The sequence below is a fragment of the Chiloscyllium plagiosum genome, unplaced genomic scaffold (genome assembly GCF_037043375.1).
Source record: "Chiloscyllium plagiosum isolate Xiang-an unplaced genomic scaffold, Cpla_swu_hap1 HiC_scaffold_20, whole genome shotgun sequence".
NCBI lineage: Eukaryota > Metazoa > Chordata > Chondrichthyes > Orectolobiformes > Hemiscylliidae > Chiloscyllium > Chiloscyllium plagiosum.
Window position 1 is genome coordinate 28,763,551 of NW_028270158.1, and position 19,669 is coordinate 28,783,219.

Sequence of the window (19,669 nt, forward strand, 5' to 3'; positions counted from 1 at the left end):
AGTGCAGGTTAATAGCTCCTTGAAAGTGGAGTCGCAGGTAGATAGGATAGTGAAGAAGGCGTTTGGTATGCTTTCCTTTATTGGTCAGAGTATTGAGTACAGGAGTTGGGAGGTCATGTTGCGGCTGTACAGGAGATTGGTTAGGCCACTGTTGGAATATTGCATGCAATTCTGGTCTCCTTCCCATCGGAAAGATGTTGTGAAACTTGAAAGGGTTCAGAAAAGATTTACAAAGATGTTGCCAGGGTTGGTGGATTTGAGCTATAGGGAGAGGCTGAACAGGCTGGGGCTGTTTTCCCTGGAGCGTCGGAGGCTGAGGGGTGACTTTATAGAGGTTTACAAAATTATGAGGGGCATGGATAGGATAAATAGACATAGTCTTTTCCCTGAGGTCGGGGAGTCTAGAACTAGAGGGCATAGGTTTAGGGTGAGAGGGGAAAGATATAAAAGAGACCTAAGGGGCAACCTTTTCATGCAGAGGGTGGTACGTGTATGGAATGAGCTGCCAGAAGATGTGGTGAAGGCTGGTACAATTGCAACATTTAAGAGACATTTAGATGGGTATATGAATAGGAAGGGTTTGGGGGGAAAAGGGCTGGGTGCTGGCAGGTGGGACTAGATTTGTTTGGATATCTGGTCGGCATGGACAGGTTAGACCGAAGGGTCTGTTTCCATACTGTACATCTCTATGGCAATGTATAATATTCAATAGACTCCCAGTTACAACAGTGAAAGCAAAAACCCTGGAATTCTTTAGATTACTTACAGTGTGGAAACAGGCCCTTCGGCCCAACAAGTCACACTGACCCTCCGAACAACAACCCACCCAGACCCATTCCCCTACATTTACCCCTTCACCTAACACTATGGGCAATTTAGCCTGGCCTATTCACCTAACCTGCACATTTTTGGACAGTGGGAGGAAACCCACGCAGACACGGGGAGAATGTGCAAACTCCACACAGACAGTTGCCTGAGGCGGGAAATGAACACGGGTCTCTGGCGCTGTGAGGCAGCAGTGCTAACCACTGAGCCACCGTGCCGCCCACTAACAAAAAGAATTCAAATATTCTTGCTCAAACAGATGCAGTAGTAGGGGGCCTTATACACTTAATGGTAAGGTCCTAGTGTGGGGCCTTGCTGGATCTTGACTCCCCCATCATAATTAACTTGTAATACCCACTGTAAATTTTACACTCTACGTCTCTATCTTTCACAGTCTGTATCTGTGTTGCTTTACATTTCTTTCTGCATATGTCTTTCTCTCATAGTGTAACTCTCAATTTTCCTGTGTGCATGTTATTTCAGTTCTATTCTCATATCTCTTTCTGTCTCTTTCTTCATATTTTTGTCTTCTTGTTCTCTCTCTGTCTGTATTTCAGTCCGTTTTATTTCATGTGGATAAGTATAATGTGGCATGGAAGGATGAACAACAAGGATTATACACCAATCAGCAGAGTAAAACAAATACAGAAATTGTTAAATATGGGAATATAGTTGATAAAGAAAAAGGCATATGGTATTCTAGGTTTCTAAACAGCTGTGACAATTGTTCCAGTATTCTCAGGAAATGAAATCTGCTGGAGGAGAGAAATTACAGAGGAAATTTAACAAAGGTATCTCATAACCTGAGAGGTTTGGTGAAAAGGGCAATCTATTTCCCTGGCTGAGGAGGCAGTGCTGATATGGAATACATTTTAAAATTGTCACAAAGGGACTGTCATTAGAAATGGGAAAAATGTCTGTAGGAAGAGAGTATTAGATTGAATGGCTTTGCTGTAAACAGTGTTTTACTGGATAATTGGATAAAATTGGATAAATAACTGAAGCCATTGACTGAGACAGTGCTGTAGAGAAGCGAATACATCAATGGAATTTATTTTAGATCACTCTAGTTCAGTTCTGACAAGGATGTGATGTCCTCCTTTTGTGTTATAAATACCCATATTTCTTGGATACAGGTAGATACATTGTTTGAGAGGTACCCACTTGGAAATGGCAGGGAAAGTGGCGGGTAGGTCAAATAATCAGAGGAGTTGCTCCCTTCTCTCCACCTGGAGGATTAAGTTCTGTGTGGGATGGCTCCTCGTCAGCCTTCCTGACCTGCAGCTAATTAAGATACTTAAGTGGTCAATAAATGATCAGTTAAGGGTTTCATTCTGTACTAGTGCAATTAACTGTGGTCCATATAGATAAACAAAGTAACCACCTTCTCAACTGCTACAATGGGGTGGCCCGTCTTCTGGGTTGAGGAAAACCTAATATGCCTCAGTCTGTGATTGTGGTGGCGGGGAGGGGGCGGGGTGGAGATCGGATGGCTGCTGAATGCTATTCCCTGCCCTTACCTTCAAATCTAAATACCCCTCCGCTCACTTTCCTCCCACAAAGTGAGTTACCTTCTGCTGCATCTGGTCTTCAGCACTGTTCAGTGATACAAAGTGGTGCTGGTCCTCACAGGGCCTGCCACCTCCCAAAGCATTAATTTAAAGAAAGAGAAGATCTCAGGTATTGTATCATATTCAAAAGCATCTCAGTGTATGCATTGTTCCTGAGAAGTATTTCCTGAACCCTTTCTGCTTAAGTATTGTTCTGCTCACTTTAGAGAATTTGACTCTTTGATCAGAAATGGAAGATGTCCCAGGTACACCCTGGCTACAAACATCAGGACAATTCCAAACCAGTTGATCATCAATTTATTGTCAATCAAAGTGATGAAATCTTGTTGACAGTTCTATCAAGTGACACCTTCTGAACAATAACCTGCTCACCAATACAGTCTGGGTTCTGTCAGTATCATTCAGCTCCAGACCGCATTATGTTCTTCGTCCAAACACAGACAAAATAAGTAAATTTCAGAGCAATGAGAGTGTGACTGCCTTTGACATCAGACAACATTTGACTTGAGTCAGACATCAATTAACTCAGCTTCAGGATGCAACTTCAGAAGTTCTTCAGGTCAATGTCTTTGACTCAAACAACTTTAGCTGCCTCAATGATCCGATTATAAAGCTGGAATTAATGATGTTCATTGATTTAACTTGTTTGGATTGAAATAAAATGTTTAAGTTCGTGAAGGTACATGCAACAAGACCTGGACAACAATCATGCTTACTCTGACAAGTGCCAAGCCATGACCATCTCCATCCAAGAGAGAGTCTAATCACCACTGCTTGAGTTTCAACAACATGACAATTGCTGAACTTACTACTATCTGTTTCCTAGATGTGACCATTGACCAGAAAATTAACTGGACCAGCTACATGCAAAAAGTGAATACAAGAGGTTAGAGGCTGAGTGTTCTACAACAAGTAACTTGTCTCCTAACTCTCCAATGACATCCCATCACTGATAAGACATAAGTCCAGAATGACCTGGAATACCACCCAGCTGCTTGGAAGACTGCAGCTCCAACGCAGAAAAAGCTTGACCCCATCCACAAAAAAGAAGCAATCTGCTGGATTGGCAATCCATCTACCACATTACAGATTCATAGCCTCCACCACTGGCATTCATGGGCTGTACTGATTGTACAAGATGCACTGCATCACCTTCTCAAGGATTCTTTGACAGTACCTCTCAAAGTTCTGTGTCTGCCTGGAAGAACAAAGATGCATGGAAACACCACCTGTTACATGTTTCCCTTCAAGTTATGCACCATCCTGACTTGTAAATATATGCTGGTTTTGCAAGTGAAATGTATGTCCCAGAAAGAGACCTTGGAGTGCAGGTTCATAGTTCCTTGAAAGTAGAGTCGCAGGTAGATAGGATAGTGAAGAAGGCGTTTGGTATGCTTTCCTTAATTGGTCAGAGCATTGAGTATAGGAATTGGAAGGTCATGTTGTGACTGTACAGGACATTGGTTAGGCCACTTGGAATATTATGTGCAATTTTGGTCTCCTTCCGGTTAAAAGGATGTTGTGAAACTTGAAAGCGTTCAGAAAAGATTTACAAGGGTATTGCCAGGGTTGGAGGATTTGAGCTATAGGGAGAGGCTGAACAGGCTGGGACTGTTTTCCCTGGAGCATCAGAGGCTGAGGGGTGACATTATAAAAGTTTATAAAATCATGAGGGGCATGGATAGGATAAATATACAAGGTCTTTTGCCTGGGTGGGGGAGTCCAGAACTAGAGGGCATAGGTTTAGGGTGAGGGGGGAAGATATAAAAGAGACCTTAAGGGGCAACTTTTCCACACAGAGGGTGGTGCATGTATAGAATGAGCTGGCAGAGGAAGTAGTGGAGGCTGGTACAATTACAGCATTTAAAAGGCATCCAGATGGGTATATAAATAGGAAGGGTTTAGAGGGATATGGACCAAAAGCTGGAAAATGGGACGATATTTATTTAGGATATCTGATTGGCATGGACGGGTTGGACTGAAGTGTCTGTCTCTGTGCTGTACATTAGATTAGATTACTTACAGTGTGGAAACAGGTCCTTCGGCCCAACAAGTCCACACCAACCTGCCGAAGCGCATCCCACCCATTCCCCTACATTTACCCAACACTACGGGCAATTTAGCATGGCCATTTCACCTGACCTGCACATCTTTGGACTGTGGGAGGAAACCGGAGCACCCGGAGGAAACCCACACGGGGAGAATGTGCAAACTCCACACAGTCAGTCGCCTGAGTCGGGAATTGAACCCTGGTCTCTGGCGCTATGAGGCAGCAGTGCTAACCACTGTGCCACCGTGCCGCCCACTCATCTCTATGACTCTAAATTAATAGAACCTCTTATTAGACTAAGATATGTTTTGGAAAAGATGTGCAGACATTCTTATATAATTTTTGAATGGCTGCTGACTTAATGTAGTAGTGAGAAAAGCAATTTTAATGTGTTTTTTTTCAGTACATCTTCAAATAAAAAGATTTAAATGGTATATCTGAGACAGAGATTACCCTAGTCACTCAGCTCAGCCGACTGTGCTTGTGAGATAAATTACAGATTTCAAGGATTACGTTTATGAAAGTTGATGGAGTAAAATTCTCTTTGATATTTAGACCATTTGAGAATAATGATGTTTGTGAACGATTGTAATGTTGACAGTTTAATGACATAACATATGTAAATATGCAGTTTTGTACAGAGTAGTATTTATTTACTAGTTCACTGTTTAGTAAATTTGACCATTGGTTGATAGCCTTCCCTTAACCTCTGTACTATGGTTGTAACACACTTTCACATCATTTTATCAACTCAAGGGTTTTATATATTTGATATTTGCACTTTAATATCTGAGAGAAAAATCAAGGAGGTCCCCTCAGTTGAAACAAAAAATTGAAGGCTCTGTTAGGAAATGTTGGATAATGACGTGTTTCCAAAGCTTACTTAGGATTTGGGGAGTATTGACAGCCTATTCTTGAGTTAGATCAATGTACAGAAAATGTCAACATTATTTTCATGTCAGTCACATTGTGATGATCCACTTCCCTAATTTTTCTGAGTCCATAATGTTCTTTTCCTATATAATCCATGTTAGAAGTCTCCTGACTCTAATTCCATTTACAGCTGAATATCCCCAGCTGCTCCTTTTAAAGCAGCAATTAAGAGCAGAATGATTGGTGATCCTGCACTTCACGTGTGTGTCTGTTTTCTGGACACTGTGCAGCTCCTCCTGCATCAGCTGCTGTTGGGATGAATTCAAAGGGAAACGTGTTCTCATTCTGCAAGAGGCAGGACTTCCTCTTGTATATCAGAGATACTGTAAAAGACAACGTATGAATCTGGTGCATAGGAGTCGACCGTACGGGAAGGACAGTGGTGACAGTAAGTCATGGCCGACAGGATTCTCTGCTTTGAAAAATGATGGTGTAAAGTTTTTGTTTTAAAAGCACTCAAGGAGAAGTTGAATCCAGGACTTCTGTTTGATCCTATGTCCAGTACAGCCATAGTTATAAATCTACAACTATGGCTAAACGAGAAAGTATTGTGAGCCGAATGAAGAGGTTGCTGAGAAGCCGAAAGTCCAGACATGGCTTGAGTCAGGGCCCAGGTGACTTACCTTCTTCGCCCAAAGATTTCTGTAAGTGTCTCGCTGCTGTGAGCTCTTTCACAAATGGCTTTTAATCTGTTGATTTACATCTCCATAGCAACCATGCCTAATGACAGTGGATCCTTCTGTGGTGCAAACCTTGTGGTTTCAACAAGTAATGTGAAGAATCAGCTGATTAAGGATTTGGGGGAGGTGTGTTTTGTGGGTTATGAAGCTAGGACGTAATATGTAATCTACAACAAATACGAGTAGCAGACTTAAATTTTAAAAGTAGAGGAAATTCTCCAGTGTGTTAGGCTTCAGGGGATAGGATTTGGGTCTGTGACTTGCTAGATTAGAGTTCTTCATCTCTTCCAGGCTATTAAGAACATTTGCCAGTGGGTTACCTTTGCAGGATGTGGATCACAGATAGTGATAAATCAATGTTAAATCTGAAACTTTGTTTAGTATGATGAAAAGTGTTAGGTGTTGTCAAGGAAACCTGCCCACCAACTGTTAGATATTAAAGCTCAGACTTGTTTAGCTATTACACTGCTTGCCACCTATCTTTTGTAATGAACTTTCCAAGGCAGTTTATTAAGCTGAAACAGTACTGCATTGGTTTATTCAGAGACTAAACATGACTTCAAGTTACAACATTTCTGTCTTTTATTTTAAATTTACTGCCATGTTTGGGAATGAATTTAAATGCTTTTTATTGAAAACATGTGGGTTTTAAGCAACAACATTTTAAATTATCCATGGGGCTTTTCACATTGGTGGAAGATGAGAATAAGAATTATGAGCAAGTGTAAGATGGATTCCAGTTCACATCTATCTTTAAGAGAATGACAAATGAAAATAGGTCACATTTTGAATCCAAATGAGTAAGTGTAGGCAGCTTTTTTTTTTTTGCTTTCATAAATATTGTGTAAAATTATGATACAAAATAAATTCTGAGCATGTAGTATCATTCTGAAGATGGTTTTGGTCCAGTTTTTCTCTTTTTGTACCATTCAATGACTTTAAATGTTTCTTAGGTCCTGTCCGTTTAACTGTGCTTATACTGTCTTTAGGTTATCTTATCTGCCAGAACTGGAACCCCAGAATTTCATCTAATGATTTCTTATTAAATGGCTTACACTCAGATTATGTAACATGGAAGAGTGAAATTTCAGGTACAAAAAGGAAAGGCACATTAATCAAAATATTGTCAAATAAACCTCTGGGAGGATTCTTCTTGCTCTTGATATATTTGGCTTTCCTTTTTTGGCAGTTAAAGCACAAAGGATAAAAATGCGAAGCATTATACCATCTTAAAATTCTAGATGTTATATATATTAACCCAGATATTGAGTGTGTGCCTTTACCATGAATGGACCTGACCCAATATTTATCAGAAAGGGCCCAAATTGAATTTTTGCAAAATAAGACACACCCATTATTTTGAATAAGCTACAACCACAGGTCACTGGAAAGGTTCTACTGTAGCATACATTACTAAACACCAGAAAGTCCAGTGAGAATTAAGCTCTCAAAGGACCTTTGCTTGCTATAAAAATGAATTATGTATTGGACTGAAGGATATCTAATTGTCCACACAGCATACCAAATAAAAGTAGACACTGTACACATCATCTTTCATCTGCCATAAAGTTAAACTCATCCAGAATCCTGTATGTTTCCAAACTCACAGCAAATCCCTTTCACTTATCACCACTTAGTTGACTCGCCTACACTGAGGTGTTACTTAAAATGGGATTAGTTTTAAACTTTTCATCCTTGTTTTCAAATCCTTTGATGACCTTGGTCTGCCCTATTCCTGTAACCTTCTCCAACTCCATCATCCCCTAAAATACACATAGGCTACATTCCTCCAATATTGGTTCCTTTAATATTCATCCCCATCCCTTTAATATTCATCCCATTGTTCCATTGGCAACCATGCCTTCAGCAATTTGCTCCTCTGAAAACCTCTCCAGCTCTACCCTTCTTTGAGACTTTATCTGTCCTTCTCCGTTAAAGCCTATGTCATTGATCAAACTTTTGATCATCTGTTTTATCTCCCCTAATGAGACATGGTGTCAGGTTTTGCTTGATAATAAAGGCCCTTCACACGATTGGGATGTTTTACTGTGCATATGTTCCTATGCAGTCGTTGGAGGTGCCATACAGGAGAATGGCGCTATATGAAACTAAAAGTACAGGTGTCTACTTGCATGTAGAGAAAATCAACGACGTTGCCCAATTCCCTAGTACCTAGTTACAAACAAGTTTTTAAAAAGTACCACAATAAGGAACTGCATGTAACCATCTGCAGCCTTGTGCTCATATTCCTGTAGGACTCATGAAGAATGGAAAGACATCTTTGGGGAGATTGATTCCAACTGAGAATGCCTATTTCAAGTACAGTATTGTGAACAATCATCATCTTTTTGAACATTCCCTTGCAATGTACCCAAGTTGCATTACATCTTTTTTGTTGAAGGTTAAAGAAAGTGATGGACCATATGATTAACTGCTGATGTAGCCACACAAGGTGTCCTTTTACTATTCGATACAGTCAATGGTGTGGATACAAAATATAGCTCTGGTCTTGTTTATTCTCCTTATGTAAATTGGACACCATGGATTACTGAGCAATTAATTTATCATGGCAGCTTCCTGGATAATTGCTTCTGATTTGCATAACAGCATTTCTGTGGTCAGACACCATTCATGTAAACCTTCCTCTTTCATTTCTTCTCATCCTGACTTTGTTGATCCTGCAAAATTGGTGTAGGAAGTCAAGAGTTCAATCTTGCAACTTTGACCTCCTGAAAACAAAGTTCCAAAGGTGCCATGAAATTTACCTTTACTTTTCAAGATGAAGAAGGAAAATAGTCCCTTACTTGATTAAGTGAACATGCATATTGCATTTATCAGCAGAAGGTATTACCTCTTCCCAGCATGACTGATCCCACTATTCTCTTCCACCTCATATGTGCATCAAGGTTTCTCTTAAATGTGGTCATGCTATCTCCTTTAACCACTCTGTGTCCATAGATGCCAAGTTGTTGGGCTGTGGTCTGGTTTGTGCTATATGCAAATCAAATATGGGACTCTTGAGCTATAAATTCAATGAAATATAATTATTTGATTATAAACCAATTGGAAATGAAGTGTAAAAAAAGTTTAAAGTGGGGTTGTTAGGTTTTAGGTTGCATAAGGAAATGTGTGATTGGATTGTTTGTAATGGGATTGTTGAATTAAACCTTCAGAACCTGAAATGGAATTGTTCACCTAATATTGGATTAGAATTAAGCTGTTGGACTACAAACTAATCTGAAGTGGGATTGAATATTTTATCATTGAAATCCAATTATTTATGGAACAGTAGATCGATACAGCAGAGATGGAGGCCATTTGGCTTATTGCGTCTGTGTTAGGTCTTTGAGAGAGCTAACCAATTATTCCACTCCCCTGTTCTTTCTCTTTAATTCAGCAATGTATTTTCCAGTTCCTTTTTGAAAGTTATTATTGTCTTTGCTTCAACTATCCTCTCAAACATTGCAATTATGATTATTGTAACTCACCACATGTTGCCTCTGGTTCTTCTGCCAATCACCTTAAACCTTTGTCTTCTAATTACTGATACCTCACCCCTTGGGAAAAAGTGCCTCTTTTAGAAAAAGACTATTATTATTCATGAGATGTGGCTGTTGTTGGCTAAGAAAGTATTTATTGCCTTAGCATCCTTTGAGTTCCAAAAACACCTTCCTAGTTTGATATTATACCTCTCACGACATTTTCTATTTCCTGTTTCTTAAACAGTTTTTCATAACATTGCTTTCTATATTCTGGATTCCAAAATTTTTGCAATAGGCTTAATTCTTTTGGAATCTAAAATGCCCCCTTTTGTTTCACTCTAGTTCCTACGATGGCAAGCAACAATCAAGGATGGCCAGAAGAGTTTGGATTTCATATCAGCGGGAATGGTCCATGCTACATCCTTTCTGTGCAAGAGGGCAGTAGTGCCCATGTTGCAGGTCTGCAGCCAGGAGATCAGATTCTGGAAATTGAGGGACAGGATGTGTCATCCCTGAGCAGTGACACTATAATCAATTTAGCCAGACATTGTAAAACTGTTCCTCCGAGTGTTGGTGTGGTGTCTCGTATTGAGCAGATAGACCTCCTGCCTGCAGCAGATGGAAGATTTGGTTTTAACCTGAGTGGTGACAGTCCTCTGCAGATTGAGGATTGTCTCCCAGATTCGCCTGCAGCCGAACTTGGACTCAAGAGTGGTGACTATATTATGGAGGTTAACGGGATCCCAGTAAAAAACTATGAAGTTGCAGCTGCAATGATAAAGGCCAATCATGGGAAACCATTGAAACTGGGAGTCCTATGCTTGGGGAAGAGACAAAAACGGATCAGCAGCAGTATCCGCGAATATGTTCAAAATGCTGATGCGATACATCAGGAGAGGAAGTCTCAAGCTTTGGAATTTAATAAAAAGGTAGGAGACTACCAGCCAAGCAGAAAAGACATGTTTGTGGGAACAGGTGATTGCAAAGTTTCTGGAGCTTTGGGATCTGTGGATAATTAGGGCTCACCTACCCAGTGAAATAAAATGCTTTAGTTCAGTCTTGACAACATCAAAGAGGCTTTCCTTTCCTGCTTGTCCATGTTTAAATTGTAAACACCTTATGTAGACTTACATTTAAGCTTTTTGCTGCAGTTACAAACTTTGAAACAAACAGTTTTCCCTGGGTTCTGTTTTCCATGTGTGTAAAATAGCACTGGGGAAGGGTACAAAAGCTGTTCATGAGAGTAGGCTCTTAAATGTGTGGTATTTACAATATGATATTTAACAGAAAACAGTTCCTTTCATTGACAGCACTGTAATGAATCAACTACCTCTGAGTCATCTGAAGTCAGTTTGAGTCATTGAGATTTATTGATTTTGTGTCTGGCCCTTAAAACAGAAACTAGCTCCACACGTTTAATGGGATTTGGAGTTGTTCATCCTCCCAAGAAATAACTTGTCAGGCTCATTATTACTGTCTCATTGGCCAATTAAAATAAATACTTTTCCTCAAACAGTCCTTTCAAATATCGTTGACAAGGTAAAATGTGAGAAAAAGTTTCAGCAAGTGATGTTATAGAAATTCTTGAAGTCACCTATATAAATACCATGATTTGGAGATGCCAGTGTTGGACTGGGGTGTACAAAGTTAAAAATCACACAACACCAGGTTATAGTCCAACAGGTTTAATTGGAAGCATTAGCTTTCAGAACGCTGCTCCTTCATCAGGTGGTTGATGAAGAAACAGCGCTCCAAAAGCCATTGCTTCCAATTAAACCTGTTGGACTATAACCTGGTGCTGTGTGATTTTTAACTGTATAAATACCAGATTTCTTAACTTTATTCGACTGATACTTACTCTTGAGGGACATAAACTCAAACAAAACAATACTGTTAGATTCAGAAATAAACTGGATTTTAAAGCTGGGAGGTGGGTAGAAAGGTGAAATGGAGACTTGCCAACTCCTCCATAACTTACTTCCCAAGCACTGTTTTGAAGTAGTCATACCAGCCTCAAAACATTAACTTTGTTTCCCACTCCACTGATGCTGCCAGACTTACTGAGCTTGTCTGACATCCTCTGTTATTCCAAGTACAACTTTGGGTCAAAAACTTATGTATTCCAGAGGCTAAAAGCTGAATCTGATAGGTGACAGATTTGGTCCCCAGACCCTTTTTGCTTCTCCTGTCTCCACAAGAACTTTTTCCAGCACTGGTTCCTCTTCCTGAATGTCTTCCCACACAATGACACATTGCAGTTGAATCCCAATGACAGCATATAAAGGTGGTTTTTGTAGGTTTTGTATGAGTACATTGCTCCTCGCTCAATAGAACAAGTTAAATTCAAGGATAATCACTTCCTCACAGCTCCAATGTGGTCAAATCACCTGGGTGATTGAAAACAAAAGTGGAAACTGAAATCGAAACCCTTTGATTAAATTTGGAGACGTTTGAGCACTGGAGACACTTGTTTCATTATTCTGGGCGTTACAACTGCAGCAGAGTTGCTATTGTGTTGAATTTGTGGGGAATGAGCATCACTTGTTGCAGATTTGTTAGTCACAGCGCCAGAGACCAGTTCACACAAACCTGACAATATATGCTCCCAACAGTATTTTATTTCCACTTTTATTTGTACTCCTGCATCCCCTGCAATCTCTCATTTGTTTGTTGGCCAATATGACTTGTTCAGAAATGATAACCAGACATTAACCAGGACTGGGGAAATGACCACTTCCTCTGTATTCTAGGTCAGATGTTTGGAACTGACTAAAGTTTGCTGGGGCCTGGGGTCAATTCCGATATAATCCAGTATACTCTATATCTCTACATCCAGTGTAGCACTCTCTGATATTGCTACACCTCTCACTTTCAAACTCTGATATACTCTGTACCATCACCTCCCAAACTATTTTCAAATTCAATCCCATTTTAACACTTGAAAATTAATTCCACCCAGACTTAAAGAAACAAAAATGTGGCTCATTGGTTCGCACTGCTGCCTCATAGTGCCAGGGACCGAGGTTCGATTCCAGCCTTTGGGCGACTGTGTGGAGTTTGCATATTCTCCCCTTGACTCCATGGGTTTCCTCTGGGTACTTCAGTTTCCTCCTACAGTCCAACTGGCCATGCCAAATTGCCCAGGGATGTTCAGGGATGTGTAGATTAGTTGCATTAGTCAGGCGTAAATATAGAGGATAATAGGGTAGGGGAATGGGTCTGGGGTGGGTTACTCTTTGGAGGGACAGTGGACTTGTTGGGCCGAAAGTCCTGTTTCCACACTGTAGAGACTCTATGATTCTTCGGAAACAGCAACAAATCACAGTAACATTCTGTATATAAAGTTTGAATATATAATGTATCATATAAATACACAAATCTGTGTATTTGAAGTGTTCTGTAATAACTATTGTACTTACCAGGTCTAATGAGACACAATCACAACCTGCAAGTCTTTTTTACACCAGTTATGTCGCTGTAGCTTTTGAAAGGCATTCATCTGACTGCAGACATAATCAGGAAAAATCTGCATTCTCCAGAAATCAGTAAATTGACCAGATGGGTATGTCATATCAGTAAAAGACATCAAATGGAAGTCTGATTGGAGCTTGATTTCAACTTTAAATGCAAAATGTCATCCTGTTTTGCACTTTGCCTTGCAATTAATTATTTCATTTTGAAGATTAATCAGCATACACTCAAAGAAGCCCTTGATATCTGCCTTATGTTAATATATCATAGGAATCTAAATGTGCCATTTGTTTCTACATCTGTTTTCATCCAACTCTGAACTTAACAACGTGTGCAGTTGAATTCAGTTTCAGTGATGACGATATATCCAAATAGATGGTGTTGTCATGAGATCCCCTCAATGCCCAGCCCTGGCTAACATCAATCTTGGTTTCCATGAGGTACACATGTTCAATGGAGTGACCACTAACCTCCAACTCTTTGCACATTTCTGATATATAGATGAGATGTTTGTGATATTTGAATCAAGAGCCACATCAGTGCATTTCTTGCTCCATCTTATGCTAAAATTTACCATTGAAATGAAGCAATCTTCCCAGCTCCCTTTCTTTGATGAATTAGTTGATAAGTAGAACAATTAGTTCTTAACTACTATCTATTGAAAGGCTCTGTTCACTGGGCAATATGGGTGCGTCATATCAGTAAAACACATCACTGGGCAGTTTACATGTCAATATACTTACTACGGTCTCACATGGACAGGATCAATCTTATTTGAAAGCTAATGAATAGGATTCTAGCCACCTATTTTCTATGTAAGCTTGATGGGGGGGATAGGTCTTATATACCCCATCACACATGCTAATGGATACCTTGATCAAATCAGCATTCGCTGTAGAATTGTAACCCACGTATTGGAAACTGCTGACCCATACTCTTCACTGTAACAAACTAATGTGTCATAGATAATTAGAGGGTTACATAGGGTGGACAGTGAGACCCTTTTTCCTCTGGTGATGGCTAGCACAAGGGGACATAGCTTTAAATTGAGGAGTGATAGATATAAGACAGATGTCAGAGGTAATTTCTGAGTAGTAGTAGGGGCATGGAACGCCCTGCCTGCAACAGTAGTAGACTCGCCAAATTTAAGGGTATTTAAATGGTCTTTGGATAAACATATGGATAAAAATGGAATAGTGTAGGATAGATTGGCTTCCGATTGGTTTCATAGATCGATGCAACATTGAGGGCCGAAGGGCTGTAATGTATTGCGCTGTTATGTTCTATGTCTAACTGGAACATTCCATAATAAACCCCACTGTAATGCTCTGTGATCCATTCCATATTGCAACACTATGATGTATCTCACACCAACAAATTGCTTCAGACTCTAATATCCTTTACTTTTTATAACTTATTTTTGCATTAGAGTCATAGAGTCATAGAGATGTACAGCACGGAAACACACCCTTCGGCCCAACTCGTCCATGCTGACTAGATATCCCAAAGTACTTAATCAATTTTAAAAAACAAGATTGGTTAGGCATGGTTTTGGGTGGTTTTTTAATAGAGATAGTGCAGGTCTTGCTGCAGGTCAGCTAGAATCCTACTTTCTTTCATGAAGACCTGCTGAAGAAACAATCAGCACTTAACTGGGCAGTGCCAGGTTTCAAATCAAGGTCCTGAGATCAAACCCACAGCAAATAGCTTCCCTTTCAAGTAGGCATAGAAAAACTCCTTTGTTGCAATTGAAAATCAGAAGTGGGTCTTCCTGCCCACTTATTGTCACAACTTGCCCTGGGAGTGCTCGGAAAAGGTACACTTCTCTTTCTTTTTCACGTCTGGCAAAGAAGGAGAGTGTCAGTTTGGTGACAGGATGAATGTGAAATAAGATAGAATCTGATATCTTTGAAGCCACTTCCTTGCATCTAGATGTTTCTCACTCTCCTATGTTGCTCTTAGCTCTGCCAGCTTGCTAACTAAAATTTCTGTTTTGAATGCAGATTGAAGCTATGCTTGGGGAGCAGCCTGAAGTGAAAGAGAAGCTATACACCCTCCTAAAGCAGTATGCAGCTGAACGCAAGGTTGATTACTTGGCCTATGGACTCCCTATGATATTGTGTAGCGAAGAGCAGCAGCAGCTCATTGATGACATCAGGTAGGACCTACAGAGGGAACATCACAAAACAGAAGTCTACTCAAATCAAACTCGTTTCTTACTACATTATTATACTGCAACATAGGTACACAAAACTCAAAGTTAACTCAGACCTCAAAACAAAAGCATCCTCTGTGCCTGCCCATCCATTGGTGTTTCCACTGAATCTCACAATGAGAGATGGAAAGCCAAATTGATCAATTCCCATAGCCAAGGTTACACTATACTTCTGCGCTGGACTAAACTTGCCCCACCAGGCCCACTTATCACATATCAACCCACTGGCTGACAAGCAGAGCGGAGAATAAAGATCAGTGAAAAGGAGGAGAAAATTGCAAAGAATTTTAAAAAGGCACAAGTTTCTGGCTAAGAACCATTGGAGGCTGGTCACTTCTTAGGTTGGTGAACTCCCACTCCACCCACCATCCTCAAACTGAAATTAACATGTGAACCCTCACACTTTATAATTACTTTGTCATCCCCTGTACTCCAATCAATGCAACACAATTGCCCTCTGGAATTCATGTACTCCTCCATTTCTTTCACTTCCCTCTACCTTTTTATTCCTCTATTTTTTTTCATTCTTTGTTCTCCTATCTCTGTGTATGTCTGGTTTGTTTTTCTGAAGCTCAATATTCTCATTATGTTTATTCATTTCTGAATTTATTCTTTCAGACTGTTTCTGACTGTTCTGTCTCTTTACATTGCTTCTGCTGTCCCTCTCTTTCCTCTGATTATTTTAGTTCTCAGTTGTCAATTTGTCTTTCCATATTTTCTTGCCTTCTGTCTATCTTTGTTTCTCTCTCTCTCTCTATTCTACAGTAAGTGACAAAAAACAAATCTTAGTTCTGACCTCATTGGATCTCAGGCTATTTGTCTTTCTCCACACTGTCCAACTTCATTTTCTGGGACACTGCAGATTTATATCCAACTTGTGAACTAGATTTTCTTTTCTATTTTTCATTGTGCTATCTTTGGAAAAAATCCTCAGGCTCATACTGTGGATCAGTGTCCGCTCCTCCCACTTGCTTGGCCAATATTCAGCTTTCTTCATCTCTCTATTTTATGAATCTTATTTAATTTCTTTTGGATTTCCTAACATTTCCTTACCTAATTTACGCAGAAATAGGTCATTGGAAGATTAGGAAGAGAAGGGTGTTAGTCAGTCAGTCATACTGAACAGAGTGAGCTACTTACATATTTAGAATATTACTAATGGTTGCAGATGTGTGCAGAGCATGAAACACTGTTATCTTGTGTGATGTGCTTCCTCAGGTAAGTGAAATTATTGAGTTCTAACCTTCCTCCTTCTCCCCACGTCAGATGCCGATATGCAACCTTTAGCTTTTGTTGCCAATCTGCGGTCCCCTACCAACTGAAGTTAATGCTTTGCTCAGCTGATTTCCATTCTGGTGAGCTCAAGGCTGCAACTGATTCAATACTTCTTAGTGAAGCTTGATGTTTACAACAGTTGAGCTTAATACATCCTCTGTAATATTCTTATACTGCTCCACAGACTATTCACTATTGGTTGATTAAACACTTGCTCTGTCGTTTGGTCAAGTTTCCAATGGCTGTTAATTGATCACTCCACTGCCATTACTGGCCAGTCCTGTACTATAATTAATACAGCCCTAATCCTGAGAGCAGAGCCACCATCTTCAGCAAATGTCCCGTTGATATTAGTTCCACAATGGCTTCCTTTAGAGAGGTCTGTTTGGGTTGGAAAGGAAGGAAAAGTTAATCAGTTAAGGAGTACCCTTTCAGAGAGTGAGTTTGATTAGTACATTAGTATTGCTATCTACCTTGGAGGTGGATGCACCTGGGAGTTTTCTCCCTCAATACAGGAAACCCTTGAACCATTCCATTTAATCTGAGCGGTCTCTCAGTTGAACTAATTATCAAAAGCTGTACACTTTGCCAGACAAATTGATAGAGGAATATGATATTCAGCGGGGACCTTCTGCTTTCTCAGTTTGATCTCTCAGATATACTGCCTGTACTTATAAGATCGAGCTAATTCAACTGCTAGACACATTCCAACACAGCTCGTTCTCTAACCAGCACTCTGTGAGCCAACGTGCTACTTACTGTTCCTGTGAAAACTGGGTCTGCGAGAGAGAGAGAGAGAGAGAGAAAATCACCAAGTGTGGCAGCAGAGCTAGTTTGTGTTCTGATGCTCAGTGAGAGGGAACTGGGCACTCTATCCAGCAGACCGGTGAGACGCAACTGACCTGTACTTTGAAGCTTCCTCCCCTCTGGCCGTGTGGTGGTGCATTGGGATGAAATGTTTGCCCGACTGCTGTGCAAGGTGTGTGCTGCATACTGAAGACTTTTGAGAAATGGGGAAAGACAGAAATTTGTCACGGCACTTTCGGTATGAATCTTAAGTTCTTATAGTATTAGAGCCTCAGCTGGGTTCTCCTTTAAAATATGGATGGATGTAGAAATAGATTGTCAAAAATTATAATGAAGCATAGATTAATTTTAATTAATTTTAATGTCTCTTGTGCAGTGAAAATAGATTTTATAAATGCTTAAAGATTATATTAGACGCTGCTTATAGGAAGGCCTAGAGAGGCTGTATTCCTTCATTTTAAAGATTTATATTAACAGAGCAGTCTGATGAAAAGTTATGGTTGAATAACTCCCTATTTTTGCTTTTCTAAATTCGGAGGCTTTTGTTGATTTTCAACATGCGGCTGTGGTTTTGAGCTGTACATTAGCAGCAAGACCTATGAGCATTGATTTATGTTAAAGAATGCATCATTGGAATATTATTTCTGATGCCTCTTTCTTGGAAATCCACAAACTTATCGCAAATATTAGTTTGTTAATTTAGTCACTGGTTATTCAAGCCCCTCTTATTCAGTTAGACAAATGGGAAGAGAGACTTGTTCATCATCTGGTGTGTATTTTAACCCTTATTTTACTGGGCTGCTGTACAGGAGCCCAATATATCACAATTAAGCTTTGCCTGGCCTAACCAGTGTCCAATAGGATTTGGCCAGACGAGTACAGATGAGGTCACTATTCTTGCCACACATTGCAAAATATAGCAAAGGATAGGACGAAACCTGAGTCAAATCTTCCAAGGGAGAATTGCTGATATTTTAAATTATTTTGTTTGATGTGGGCATCGCTGGCTGGGCCAGCATTTATTGCTCATCCATAGTTGCCCTTGAGAAGGTGGTGGTGAGCTGCCTTCTTGAACTACTGCAATCCACCTGCTGTAGATTGACCCACAACGCCATTAGGGAGGGAATTCCAGGGTATTGACCCAGTGACAGTGAGGAACGGTGATATATTTCCAAGTCAGGATTTGGAAGGGTACTTGCAGATGGTATTCCCAAATATCTGCTGCCCTTGTCCTTCGAGATGGAAATGTTTGCCGCATTTGGAAAGTACTGTCTGAGGATCTTTGGTGATTTTCTGCAGTGCATCTTGTAGATAGTACACACTGCTGCTACTGAATGTTGGTGGTGGATGGAGTGGATGCTTGTGGATGTAATGCCAATCAAGCAGCAGGTTTATCCTGGATAGCTTCAAGGTTCCAGTGTTATTGGCAAATGGGGAGTATTCCACCACACTCCTGACTTGTGCCTTGAAGATGATGGACTGGCTTTGGGGGATCAGGAGGTAAGTTAATTGCTGCAGTAATCCTAGCCTCTGACCTGCTCTTGTAGCCACTATGTTTATGTGGCAAGTCCAGTTGAGTTTCTGGTCAATGGTAACCCCAAGATGTTGGTAGTGGGGGATTCAGTGAAGGTAACACCATTGAATGTCAATGGACCGTGGTTAAATTATCTCTTGGTCATTGCCTGGCATTTGTGTGACATGAATGTTACTTGCCACTTGTCAGTCTAAGCCTGAATATTGTTCAGATCTTGTTGAACTTGAACATGAACTGCTTCAGTATCTGAAATGTTGTGACTGGTGCTGAGCATTGTGCAATCATTGGCAAATATCCCCACTTTTGACCTTATGATGGAGGGAAGGTCATTAATGGAACAAGTTGAAGATGGTTGGGCCTAGGATACTACCCTGAGGAACTCCTGGAGCTGAGATGACTGACCTCCAACAACCACGACTGTCTTCTTATGTGCCAGGTAAGACTCTAACCAGCAGTGGGTTTGTCCCCTGATACCCATTGATTCCAGTTTTGCTAGGGCTCCATGATGTCACACTTGGTCAAATGCAGCCTTGATGTCAAGGGCTGTCACTTTCACTTCATCTCTGGAATTCAGTTCTTTTGTCCATGTTTGGACCAAGCCTGTAATGAGGTCCAGAGCTGAGTTCCCCTGGCGGAACCCAAAAATGGGCATCACTGAGCAGATTAAAGCAGAGCAGGTGCTGCTTGACAGCACTGTTGATGACACCTTCCATCACTTTACTGATGATCGAGAGGAGACTGATGGGGCAGTAATTTGCCAGATACAATTTGTCCTGTCTTTTATTTACAGGACATACCTGGTTAATTAACCACATTGTCGGGTAGA

General features: G+C 40.5%; 1 protein-coding gene across 4 annotated transcripts in view; it reads left to right on the forward strand.

Moving 5' to 3' along the window:
* The first annotated feature begins 5,784 nt into the window (after positions 1-5,784).
* grid2ipb (glutamate receptor, ionotropic, delta 2 (Grid2) interacting protein, b) overlaps positions 5,785-19,669 on the forward strand; it is a 103,588-nt gene continuing 89,703 nt past the window's right edge. For 2 of the 4 annotated variants that reach the window (XR_006314797.2, XM_043711733.2), the window contains exons 1-3: positions 5,785-6,023; positions 9,884-10,470; positions 15,016-15,170. Coding sequence is in view for 3 of the 4 variants with exons in the window: in XM_043711733.2 (XP_043567668.2) it covers positions 5,909-6,023; positions 9,884-10,470; positions 15,016-15,170 (857 nt within the window). In the remaining variant the exon portion in view is untranslated. Of the gene's footprint in view, positions 6,024-9,883; positions 10,471-15,015; positions 15,171-17,294; positions 17,548-19,669 lie in introns of those variants that run through there. The other 2 variants (XM_043711734.2, XM_087997755.1) reach the window with 2 other exon arrangements.